This window comes from Chiloscyllium plagiosum, unplaced genomic scaffold (genome assembly GCF_037043375.1).
Source record: "Chiloscyllium plagiosum isolate Xiang-an unplaced genomic scaffold, Cpla_swu_hap1 HiC_scaffold_24, whole genome shotgun sequence".
Lineage (NCBI taxonomy): Eukaryota > Metazoa > Chordata > Chondrichthyes > Orectolobiformes > Hemiscylliidae > Chiloscyllium > Chiloscyllium plagiosum.
This window is the reverse complement of record NW_028270162.1, coordinates 48,919,937-48,933,312: the sequence shown is the minus strand read 5'-3', so window position 1 is coordinate 48,933,312 and position 13,376 is coordinate 48,919,937. Positions and strand designations below refer to the sequence as shown.

At 42.3% G+C, this 13,376-nt stretch overlaps 1 protein-coding gene across 6 annotated transcripts in view; it reads left to right on the top strand.

Annotated features, from left to right (window-relative positions):
• Positions 1–13,376, top strand: part of LOC122562422 (citron Rho-interacting kinase) — a 221,739-nt gene that overhangs the window by 15,114 nt on the left and 193,249 nt on the right. For all 6 annotated transcript variants that reach the window (XM_088000150.1, XM_088000147.1, XM_088000146.1 and 3 more), the window contains exon 5: positions 1,458–1,559. In XM_088000150.1, coding sequence (XP_087856276.1) covers positions 1,458–1,559 — 102 coding nt within the window. The remainder of the gene's footprint in view (positions 1–1,457; positions 1,560–13,376) is intronic.

Here is a 13,376-nt window from a genome sequence, read left to right as displayed (position 1 = left end):
AACTTAACTGTGAGAGATTTATTTGCTGTGGAATGTTCTAGCTTAGAAAAACACACTGTCTCTGGCAGATGAACCACTGGTCAGAGATAGGGCAGATTACTCCGTCATAATCTTGGTTTCTAAATTGATCTTTGTTTTTCTGCTCCTCCAAATGCTGAATTCTGTGTAAAATTTCCATTTCTGGTGACAAACTACGTAGCAATGTGTCCCACTGTCAGACTCTTGACTCTCAAACACTGTTTTATTTCAATATTTAGTTTTCCATATTAATTTCAAATTTATATAACTGTGAAGGAGTTACCTTCTGAATCATAATTGGAGCTGATATATTCAGTACTGTATCAGAGATAAGAGGAGAGGTAACATGAAAGTATATTGTTATTAGATTTTTTAACTAGGAGCTTCTCTTTTATGATGGGCGAAATGCCTGTTGTAAATATTAGGAAATATTTACTGATTGCGCTGGGCGAATGGTTGTCGTATGATGCTGTCACTATGGATACAGGGCTTTGAGTGCATGCACACTCGAGGCTTTCCATGCTTGAAGCAACTGCCCTACTGTTATGATTTTAAACCAAAATACCACAGAATTATCTGGCTTACTGATCTGTGTTTCAAAATTGTTCTTCTTGGTTGGTATTGGACCTTACCTGCCCAATCCCTCTGCATGGAGTTAAATCTGGCAAGCATGAAATAGGAAAGTATTCTTGCCTTCCTTTCCCCATTACCTTGTCTGAAGAAGCCTTTTGAGCAATTACACAGAGGGGAGCCTTTAAAACAGAAGAAATGTAAAGCTGATGGTGGCATTTGCAAATTGCTGGTGCAACCTGATTGATTGTTGGCCCAGTAGATTGGGAAGTATTGTCCAAGCTTCAGAGGGTGCTGTTTTGGTCGATGTGACAAACCCACTTAGTCCGGGTATTAAGGGGCATTGAAATTTCGAATGTGTGAACAGTGAATGGATTGTTACTCTAGCTGGTTTGGAAAGTTGGCAGTCAGCAGCATGAAAAGAAGTTGAAAGGAATATGTACCAACTAAATGAGAGGGCAAGAAGGTTACCATTGGAGTAGAATGTAGGGAAATATAAAATGATCTTTGACACTAGCTTCTTCACGATTATCAAAAATCACCAGGATTCTGAAATGGAATAGCTTCTGTATCAATCCCAAGAGGTTTCTTACATGAAGAGGTTAAAAGTAAAAATACAGAAATGAGGAACTTAAGCTTCACGGTTTAAAAGAGAAGCAAATAAATTATGCACTCTGAAAGTTACTTAGGGCATTATATATGCTGTATATAAAGTACTGATTTTATTTTAGCAGTGTATGGTTTCAATAACACATCTGTGTTTATTGATGTATTTTATATATATATATATGGTTTAGAATTGACTCAGCTTTGTTTCTCTTTCCAAGCTTTACCCATCCCACTCTTAGATATTTTTTCTTTGTCGACAGGTGGTGTTTTTTGAGGAGGAATGCAGTATCCTGTCACGCAGCACCAGTCCCTGGCTGCCATTATTACAATATATATTTCAGGACAAGGCCTATATCTATCTGGTGAGTAGGTGGAGAAGCATCAAAAAAAACAGTGGCAAAAGCTGGCTACCTTGATTATATAAAGTCTGCGCATAGAAGGCTGCTAGTGTCCACTAAATTGTCCTTGGCAAAATATTCAGTAATTTGAGACCGTGAATGTCCGACAAGATCAACTTATTTCCATTTCTAAAATATTTTTCACCAAACTAATTTCTCACTTATTAACTGACCATATGCTGATGAGTGTATTCAACCACTTAACCCAAAATAGCCCTCCTTTGTGGTTGTACATTCTCAATAAAGCTTGGCACATGTAATTCTGGGCAGCATTACAGCCAAATTTTACCTTGTTCTTAGTTAATATGCACACAATTGCTTCAAACAGGTACGTTACTGTTTCAGCCTTATATCTTTGGATTGAGGTTTTGTTAACAGAGAGAAAACAGGAGGCAGGAATGTAAGGGTTATATTTTGGCAGACAATACAAAGCTAGTTGGGATAAGTAAGCAGTTGGAAGCATGAAAAGAAGCTGCAAAGAATATATACAACTAAGTGAGGGCAAGAAGATGACTGGAGTGTTATGGTGGGGCAATATAAAATGATCTTTGGCAGTATTCCTTTTAAAAGATGAAATACAAGTAAATGTTAGAATGTAGACTGACATGGGTATCTTTGAAAGTTAATGTCAATGCATAGCCACGAGATAGAAAGGCAGACATTAACCTTCTATTGTTAGGCAGTTGGAATACCAGAACAAGAATATTTGGCAGCAATTTTATATACAGCTACACTGAGACCACATGAGAGAAGTATAAGATGCAGGAGCAAAAGTAGGTTCATCAGTCCTTCAAGTCAGCTCCTGTATTCCATGAGATCATGGCTGATCTGATAATCCTCAACTCCACTTGTCTGCATTTTCCCTATACCCCTTGATACCCTGGCTGATAAAAATCTGCCTGTCTCAGTCTTGAATATACTTAATGACCCAGTGTTGAGCCATCTATGGTGAAGAAACCCATAGATTCACGACCCTCTGAGACATCAAATTTCTCTTCATCTGTCTTAAATGTATGACCCTTATTCTGAGATTATGCCCTCTGGACCGAGACTCTCTCACAAGGGGAAACAACCATTCTATATCTGTCAATTTTTCTAAGAATCTTACACATTTCAATAAGGTTGCCTTCTGTATTCCAGTGAGAACAGGCCCAGTCTATGTGTCCTCATAAGACAGTCCGTCCGTACCTGGTACCAGCCAAGTAAACCTTCTCTGCACTGCCACTAATGACAGTATATCTTTGTTTCGACAAGGGAAACAAATGTAATTGCAGTATTGCAGCTGTGGTCTGAGTAGTGCCTTTATAATATGTTTAGTAAGAATCCCTACATTTTATACTCGATTCCCTTTGAAATAAAGACCAATATTCCATTTGCCTTCCTTTTTATCCACTAAATTCCAAAATCCTTCTGCTCAACAGTTTTTTGATGTCTTTCTCCATTTAAGTAAGATTCACCTCCTCTATTCCTTCCTCCAAAGTACATAACCTCTTATTTCTTTCACATTGTATTCCATCTGCAAAGCTTTTGCCCATTGGCTTAACTTGTCTATATCCCTCTGCAGACTCTGTCATTCTCATCGTTTACCTTCTCACCTATTTTGTTATCTGCAAGCTTGATGATAGTACCTTCACTTTCTTCATCCAAGTTATTAGTATATATTGTAAATAATTGTGGCCCCAGAACTGATTCCTATGGCATAGATTGCCATCCTGAAAATGCTCCCTTTATCCCAAATCTGATTCCAATAGTTAACCAATTCTCTATCCATGCTGATATGCTATGGGTCTACTGTGGAGAAAGTGAGGTCTGCAGATGCTGGAGATCAGAGCTGAAAATGTGTTGCTGGAAAAGCGCAGCAGGTCAGGCAGCATCCAGGGAACAGGAGAATCAACGTTTTGGGCATAAGCCCTTCTTCAGGAAAGGACTATGGGTCTACTGTGCCAACTCTTATCTCATTAAGTAACTTAATATGTGATACTGTATGAAATGCCTTCTTAAAATCCAAATGTATCCATCTGCAGCTTCCATATTATCTATCCTGCTTTTTACCTCTTCAAAGAATTTTAATAAATTTTTCAGGCATGATTTGCCCTTCATGAAGCCATGCTAATTTTGCTTAATCGCATTGTGCACTCTGCTGTTAAATCCCTTTATAATGGACTCTTGCATTTTCCCATTAAGCGATACTAAGCTAACTGGCGTACAGTTACCTGCATATTTTCTGTCTTTCCCGTTTTAAATGAAGGTGTAACATTGACAGTTTTCCAGTCCTCTGAGATTTTTCCAGAATCTAAGTATTCCTTGAAGTTAACTACCAGTGAGTTTTGAAAATAACTACCAGTTATACACTATCTGGTGGGCGGCACGGTGGCACAGTGGTTAGCACTGCTGCCTCACAGCGCCAGAGACCCAGGTTCAATTCCCGCCTCAGGCAACTGACTGTGTGGAGTTTGCACATTCTCCCCATATCTGCGTGGGTTTCCTCCGGGTGCTCCGGTTTCCTCCCACAGTCCAAAGATGTGCAGGTCAGGTGAATTGGCCATGCTAAATTGCCCATAGTGTTAGATAAGGGGTAAAGTAGGGGTATGGGTGGGTTGCGCTTCGGTGGGTCGGTGTGGACTTGTTGGGCCAAAGGGCTTGTTTCCACACTGTAAGTAATCTAATCTAATCTAATCTAATCTAATCTCTGTAGCTACTTACTTTAATATCCTAGAATGCATCCCATCAGATCCAGGGGACCTATCAACCTTTCAGTTCACTAATCTCCCTAACAGTCTTTCTCTAATGACGTTATTGTATGTATTTCCTATCATGTATTTGCCCCTTGATTCTTTAATAATTTTGGAATGTTAATAGTGTCTTCTACTGTGAATCTATTAAACTGCTCTGCCATTTCCTGGTTCCCCTTTATTATTTCATCAGCTTCCTTCTCTAAGATGCCCATGTTTTGATTAGATTAGATTCCCTACAGTGTGGAAACAGGCCCTTCAGCCCAACAAGTCCATACCGACCCTCCGAAGAGCAACCCACCCAGACCCATTCCCCGACATTCACCCCTGACTAATGCACCTGACACTACGGGCAATTTAGCATGGCCAATTCACCTAACCTGCACATCTTTGGACTGTGGGAGGAAACCGGAGCACTCGGAGGAAACCCATGCAGACACAGGGAGAATGTGCAAACTCCACACAGACGGTCTCCCGAGTTGGGAATTCAACCAGAGTCCCTGGCGCTGTGAAGCAGCAGTGCTAACCACTGAGCTACTGTGCCACCCCATGATTTCTGTCTTCCTTTGCATATATCTAAAGAAGCTCTTGATGTCTGTCTTGATATTACTTGTACTCTTGCCCTCAAATTTTATTTTCTCCAACATTTTAACTTTTTTGTTGTCTTTTGTTGGTTTTAAAACCTTACAAATGTTCTTGCTTACCACTATTCTTTGCTAAATTGTCACATTTTTCTTTCAGTTTGATGTTATTTGTTTATGATTGGTGTGTCCCCTTCTCGGAACCTTTCTTCTTCACTGGAATGTGTCTTTGCTGTGAGCCATGAATTATTTTCTTAAACATTCGTATTAACTGTCTTTGTTGCTAAACCTGTTTCCTAGTCCATTACAATCAGCTCTGTCCTCATTCCTTTGTCTTTGCCCTTTAAACTGAGAACAACTATTTCCAACTCAAGTTTTTGCTCCCCCCCCCCCCCCAAAACTGAATGTTAAATTTCAGAATGCTATGGCCACAGTTTCACAGGGATTTTGTTTTTTTTTTACTCTGATATCATTTATGAAACATGCCTCATTACAAATCATCTGATCCAAAATTGCCTCATCTCTGGTTGGATCCATAACATTATTGTTCTAGAAGACTGCCTCAAATGCACTGTATAAATTTTTCCTCTGGCTCCTTCTACCAATCTGCCTAACCTAATTTACATGAAGATTAAAGACACTCGTGAATAACGTACTGTCTTGTTGCATGCCCTCATTATCTCCTGATTTATTCTCTATCTCGCTGTATAGCTAGTGTTAGAGGACCTACAGTGTTATCTTTCCCTTTTTATTTCTTAGCTCCACCCATATGAATTCTTTATCTTCTGGTTCATGATATTTATTCATCCTATAACAATATTGCTAATCCACCACCTTTTCCTTCTGCCAGTCCTTTTGAAATGCCGAGCACAGCTATGGTCTCTCTCAGAAAAGGTGCAACTATAGTTAATTAAATTGACTCCAGGGCTGAGCAGGATATCCTTTTGAGGAAAGATTGAATAGAATTTACCCTATATTTCTTGGTGAGGTGGATAGGACAGGTGGTCACATTGAAATATATAACATGATTAAACAGACCAGTTATGGTAGAGTGAAGTTTCCCACTGCAGAATTTTCCCACCCAGATGTGCTCCACGATTGGAATCAAGAATTTTAGATCGAGATGCGAAGCTCTTTCATTTGGAGAATTAAGAATCTTTAGAATTGTTTGCTACAAGGGGTTGTGAATGCTCATTTTGATAATGTTCATGAATGATAGATTTTTAAGCATGGACTGAACTTTGGGATATTGAGATTATATGAGAAAGTAGAATTGTGGTTTGAACAAAATTATTCATGATCTAATTGAATGGCTAAGCAAACTCAAAGTGATGTATGGTTGGCCTATGCCTGCCCTTATTTGTAATGTTTTCATATTTTAAGCATAATGGACGCATTTAGCTGGTAGCCATTGCATAAATCACTGCACGAATAGTAGTGGGTGTGCATGGAAAATCAAGTTTCTAAACCACTCCAGTACTCCAACAATTACCATATATTTTTTCTTCAGTTTAAATTGTGCTACTGTAGTGATTGAAACCAGGTGGATATTATTGGCCCAGGTTAACAACCGCAATTAAAGATCTCAGTCAACCAGGGAGTCCTGGCTGATGGATATAAACAGAGTCTCCTCACTTCAGGGACTGATTCTAAGCTCGTTGGTACAGTCAGTGTGCTGTGCATATGTAAATAAAGGGTAACGTGGTGATGGGATACTGGCCTCTGTGCAGTTATTTCAGTGGCGACGGGAGAAAACAGTACGTGCCTGAAGAACATTCACTCACAACAGTCGCCTTTGAATTGGGTAAACATTTCTGGCATCATGCCTATATTTGGGAAGCTTGACTCAATTGATCCTGTTGTCGAAGACTGGGCCAAGTATTTGGAAAGAATGCAATATTTTTTCAGGCAAATGACATGAGGTCAGATGAAAAACAACGTGTAATATTTCTTACTGTTTGCAGACCCACAGCATTTTTGGTTATTAGTGGCTTAACTTTCCCAGAGGCACCAGATACTAAAACTTTCTGAGGGTTGACTGATTTGGTTAAGGAGTATTATGACACCGAACCTCCTCTCATTCTGAGAAACCATCGGTTTTATTTGGCTGTTCGAGAAACAGGGGAATCTGAGCCAGGTTTTTTGACAAGGAGAGGACAGCTGACAGAGGCATGCCACTTTGAGTTAGATTATAAGACATAGAAGCAGAAATTAGGCCATTCAGCCCATCAAGTCTGCCCTGCTATTCAGTCATGGCTGATAAGTTTCTCATTCTACCGCTTTCTCCCTGTAACCCTTGATCCCTATGACAATTAAGAACCTATCCATTTCCTTCTTAAATATAGTCAAAGACCTGGCCTCCATAGCCTTTTGTGGCAGTGAATTCCATAGATCCACCACTCTCTGGCTGATGATTTTCTCCTTATCTCTGTTCTAAAAGGTCTTCCCTTCACTCTTAAGACTGTGCCCTTGGGTCCAAGTCTCTCCTATCATTGAAAACATCTTCCCAACATCTACTCTGTCCAGACTATTTAGTATTCTGTAAACTTCAATTAGATTCCACCCCCCCCGAATCCTTCTAAACTCCATTCAGTATCATCCCAGAATCCTCAAATGTTCCTCATATGTTAAGCTTTTCATTCCTGGGACCATTCTCGTGAACCTCTTCTGAACCCGCTCTGGGGGAAAATACATCCTTCCTGAGAAATGGGGCTCAAAACTGCGCACAATGCTCCAAACGTGGTCTGACCAGGTCCTTATAGAGCCTCAGAAGTACATCCCTGCTTTTATATCCAAGACCTCTCAAAATAATGCCATAATTGTTATTGCCTACCTAACTATTGACTCAATCTGCATGTTTACCTTGAGAGAATCCTGGACGAGAACTCCCAAGTCTCTGCATTTCAGACTTCTGAATTTTCTCCCTATTCTGAAACTAAACCATGCCTCTATTCTTCTTATTCAAGTGCATGACCTCACACTTTCTCTCGCTGTATTCCGTCTGCCTCTTCTTTGGCCACTCCTAACCTGGCCAAATCCTTCTGCAGTCTCCCCGCCTCCTCAATACTAACTGTCCCTCAACGTATCTTTGTATCATCTGCAAACCTAGCCAGAATGCCCTCATTTCCTTCATCTAGATTGTTAACGTATAAAGTGAAAAGTTGTGGTACCAACAATGGCCCTCCTGGAACACCACTTGTCACTGGCTGCCATCCTGAAAAGGATCCTTTTATCCACATTCTCTGCTTTCTGCCAGATAACCAATCATCTATTCATGCTAGCACCTTGCCTCGAACACCACTGACCCTTATCTTACTCAGCAGCCTCCCATGTGGCACCTTGTCAAATGCCGCCTTGAAGTCCAGATAACATCCATTGGCTCTCCTTGGCCTAACCTGCTCGTTACCACCTCAGGGTTAACTCTGAATGAGATACTGAGAGACCATTTGGCATGTGAGATTAATGACATAACCATATAAATGCATCTACTAGCTGAAGCCCAACGGATTTCAAATGGGCAATACAACTGGCATTGTAGATAATGTGGCAACTGGAGCATGGGAGTTACAGGGCACCTTAATAGAGGTGGACAGCCTCATCTATATCACTGAGCTTGTGGAACACCAAGGTGAAAGTGAGTATTGCAGATACTGGCGAATAGATCAAGAGTGTCGTGCTGGAAAAGCACAGCAGGTCAGGCAGCATCCGAGGAGCAGGAGAATCAATGTTCCGGGTAAAAGCCCTTCATCAGGAATTGATAGGTGGATGGAGGTGGGAGTAATGGTGATAGGTCAGAGAGGAGGATGGAGTGGATATGGTGGAAGTGTTAAGCTGGAAGGTTGGAACTGGGGGAAGGTAGGGGCAGGGGAAATGAGGAAACTGGTGAAATCCACATTGATGCCATGTGGTTGAAGGGTCCCAAGGCGGAAGATAAGATGTTCTTCCTCCAGGTGTCGGGTGGTAAGCGAGTGGTGATGAAGGAGGCCCAGGACCTGCGTGTCCTCAACAGAGTGGGAAGGGGAGTTGAAGTGTTCGCCCAAGGGGCGGTGGGATTGATTGATGCGGGTGTCCCGGAGATGTTCTGTGAAGCCCTCTGTAAGTAGGCGTCCTGTCTCCCGAATGTAGAGGAGACTGCATTGGGAGCAACAGATACAGTAAATGTTGTATGGAAGTGCAGGCTTCGTTGGGGCCTTGGACGGAAGTGAGGCAGGAGGTGTGGGCGCAGGTTTTGCAATTTCAGCAGTGGCAGGGGAAGGTGTCAGGAGGTGAGGGTGGGTTGTTAGGGGGCATGGACCTGACTAGGTAGCCGCGGAGGGAATGGTCTTTACGGAAAGCAGTTAGGGGTTGAGTGGGGAAATATATCTGGTGGTGGGGTCAGTTTGTAGGTAGCAGAAATGGGGAGGATGATGCGATGTATACGGAGGTTGGTGGGTTGGAAGGTGAAGACCGGGGAGTTCTGTCCTTGTTGCAGTTGGAAGGGTGGGGTTCGAGGGCGGAAGTGCTGGACGTAGATGAGATGCGCTGTAGGGCGTCATCAATTATGTGGGAAGGGAAATTGCAACCTTTAAAGAAGGAGGCTATCTGGTGTGTTCTGTGGTGGAACTGGTCCTCCTGGGAGCAGATGCAACGGTGGTGAAGGAATTGAGAATAGGGATAGCATTTTTGCAGGACGCAGGGTGGGAGGAGGTGTAATCCAGGTAGCTGTGGGATTTGGTGGTTTGTAGAAAATGTCAGTGTTGAATCAGTCATCGTTGATGGAGATGGAGAGGTCCAGGAAGGGGAGGGAGGTGTAAGAGATCGTCCAGGTGAATTTGAGATTGGGGTGGAATGTGTTGGTGAAGTTGATGAACTGTTCAACCTCCTCCATGGGAGCATGAGCTGGCGCTGATGCAGTCATCAATGTTGCGGAGGAAAAGGTGGGGAGTGACGCTGGTGTAACTGTGGAAGATAGACTGTTCCACGTAGCCAACAAAGAGACAGGCATAGCTGGAGTGGGAACACCACACAAGTGAAGGCCAAAGGCATATCCAGGCCAGTCCTTAGCAAAACCTCACAACAAAGCTGAGCCTCTGCCAAATGGCTAAAAGGTTTTTCAGGATCTGGGCCGGCAAGCCATTGTAGTTGCTGTTGTTATGCAGACAAGAGACCACAAAGGAGTCTTATGAGGCCTGACCTCAGTAAGAAATTTCATAAGTCGATATCCAGGAAAGTGCACACCGTGGAAAGCCCACCTACGTGTGGGTTGAAACAGTTAAATTAATGTTTGGTTAATTGGTCACCGAGTTCTCATGGAAGTCATTACTGGAGCAGCTGGTACCTGTCTTTTACAAGGTTCGCTCTGGACTCCAACCCTTAAGGTTGTGCAAGTCCTTGGCTAGATTGAGAATGTACACTGGGAGCCATTATAGATTAAAGGTATGATTTTGGTTCTAGTCCCCTATGAGAAGCAGTTGGTGCAGTTACCACTGATGGTACGAAGAGGCTTAGGTCCAAGCTAGTTAAGAAAGATTAATCTTGATTGGCTCAATAATTTTCATTTAGAAAATGGGTGTCTCGATGAAGCCCTAGCGAAGGACTTGGGACTGTCAAAGGGGCCAAAGCCACTTTACATGTTGACCAGGAAGCCAAGTGGCTAATGTGGATGCCTTGTGCCACCTCCCACTGGCAGACATTCCACTGGTGGTGCCTCCCTTGGAAGAGTCCATTCTAGTTTTAAACTTTCTGGACACCCTTCCAGTCACTGCTGACAATATTCGACAGTGGATACAAAAGGATCCTATCCTGACAAAGATAAAACAGCTCGAGTTAATGGGGGAAATAGAAGGGCCATCACAACCAAGATTGAAACCTTTCTGGACCCAGTGAGATCAGATCACCATTGAGATCTGCGTATTATAATGGGAACAAGAGTGATTGTCCTTAGTAAAGGCCACCCCCAGATATTGGCTGAACTCCTCCAAGAGCATCCAGGTATTTCCAAAATGAAAATGTCGACAAGAAGCTGTGTCTGGTGGCGAGGTTTGGATGCTGACATAGCTGCGTTGGTGGGCCAGTGCCCAGAGTGCCAACAAGGCCAAGAATTTGCACTGGTGGCACCCCACATTCATGGGAATGGCTGTGTAATTCCTAGACTCAGTTGCATGTTGGCTATGCTGGTCCTTTCATGTGCCCAATGTTCCTGGTCATTGTGGATACCCATTCAAAGTGGTTGGACGTATATAGAGTTCATTCAGCAAACTCTGATGATGATGATGATGATGATTGAAAAGCTGCGAACATTGTTTCTGATACATGGACTCTTGGACATAGTGGTCACAGATCGTAGGATGTCTTTTTCTTGCCAGGAATTCGAGTATTTCCTAAAGTTAAATAGCATTTGGCATGTTCCGACAGCTCTGTCCCACCAACTCCAATGGTCTGGTGGAAAGAGCGGTCCAAATGTTGGAAGCAGGCTTAAAGAAATCGCTTACAGCTTTACTTGATACCAAACTGTCCTAGTTCCTGTTCGATTGCAGGACCATCCCTCACACAGCTACAGAGATAGTCTGGCAGAGTTGCTAATGGGAGAAGACTCAACACCAGGTTAAACCTGATAACCTCAGACCTAGGGTGGGGGTAGAGGAACAGTAGAAGGTACACCAATATTGGCTACATGCTTCCTCTAGGAGAAAGTGAGGACTGCAGATGCAGATCGTTCGGCCTCATGCCCGAATTGCCAATTCTCCTCCTCTAATGTTGCTGACCTGCTAAGCTTTTCCTGTGCCAAACTGTCACCACGTGCTTCCTCTAAGTGAGAGACACTGTTTGTTTACTTCAGGAGACAAAGTTTGGTGGCCATGGAAATGGCCCTGTATGGGTAAGAGGTGAGGTTGTCATGAGGTCAGGTCCAGTGACCGACAAAGCTCAGGTATGTAGGGCAGTCCTGAAAAACATGTGTTACCTTGCAAACGGAGCAGAGCTAACATCTTGCCCTCTCAGAAAAGCCAGAAGGCCTGTCAGAAACTGGGATCTCACCCTCCCTCTAGTGTTGAGGAAACCTGAGTCCGAGATGGATGCAGTTTCGATACTGTTACCGCTGGAAGAAGAGGAGGAAACCCTCCCAAGATAGTACGGTCTGACACATACAACCTGTGTCAGAGTCCGAATCAAAGGAACCTGTGGAATGTCAAAGGTGAAGCAACCTGAGAAAGACCAGGTCTATATCCACAGAGTTAGGGAGGAGGGCTTTAGTGATTGGAACCAGGTGATCTTATTAACTATGAGATCCTTAATTGGTGTTAACTTGAGTCAATCAGGGAGCCCAGGCTGATGAATGTTAACAGGGGATTCAGTCTCCTCACTTCAGGAACTGACTCGGAGCTGGCTGGCAGTAGTCAGGGTACTGTGCAAGTATAAGAAATGACTGACTTGGTGACAGGATACCAGCCTCTGTGCAGTTATTTCAGCCATATATTATTTAAACAGGGCAATGAAGACATTATGGGTCTGTATAAATAAAGTTGCTGAAATAATGTGAGATATTTGCTTTACCATGAACCTGCATATTTTTCTCAAAGAAGAAAGTAACACCTGTTTTCTACCAGGGGATGTCACTGGTGATCTTTGATTCGTTGCATATACGTATTTGTATAGCATTGTGGGGTCTGTTTTATTTTCAAATTTCTTGATTTCTTTTTGTGAGGATGGTGAGAGAGAGGGAATTTAAGTGTTGTTATTCATTTCCAACAGGTAATGCCTGTTTAAGCAATTCTGATTTTTTTTTTCCTAACTTTCCAAATCAATCTGTTCAAAGGTGTTATTACATATCTCCAGTATTGTGGGAATTGAACCCATTGTCCCTGATCTAGTGGTAGGGATACAACTTTTATACATTGTCCATTATGGGAATGAAATTACAATGTTGATCTATTCAATACTGATAAAATAATTGGTTATTCCAAAACCTACTGACTGCACCTTAAATAGTCAATCTTGAAGAATTGATATTCGTAAGCTTTTACTTAAACAATAATTACAAACGTACATTTCCAAACTAAACAAATACTGTTTCAGTCTTCACCAACACAAACAAGTACAAGATCTTTTTCAGTCAACTTGTTCTGATATGTTATTACACACCTCTGAAGCAGGAGGGATTTGAACCCAGGACTCCTGCCTTGTAAGTAGGGAGACTACCACTGTACCACAAGAGCCCTAACAAAAGACTATAAGAATATTTTAGCTTGCAACTCTCCACCTGAATGTAAGTTCAATTGGACTGTCTCTTAATGATCTCTGTTGGGGTTTCATGACTGCAGGATCCAAGTCAGTTGGACCCTACTTTGTATTTGTTTTTAATCAATCTATTTAGATATGTTATAATTTACCGTACTTCTAATGCAGGTAGGACTTGAATATTTTCTATAAACGTGTTCGGAGATGTTATTACTCTCCGCTGGAGTAGGTGGGAATTGAGGCTGGGCTCCTTG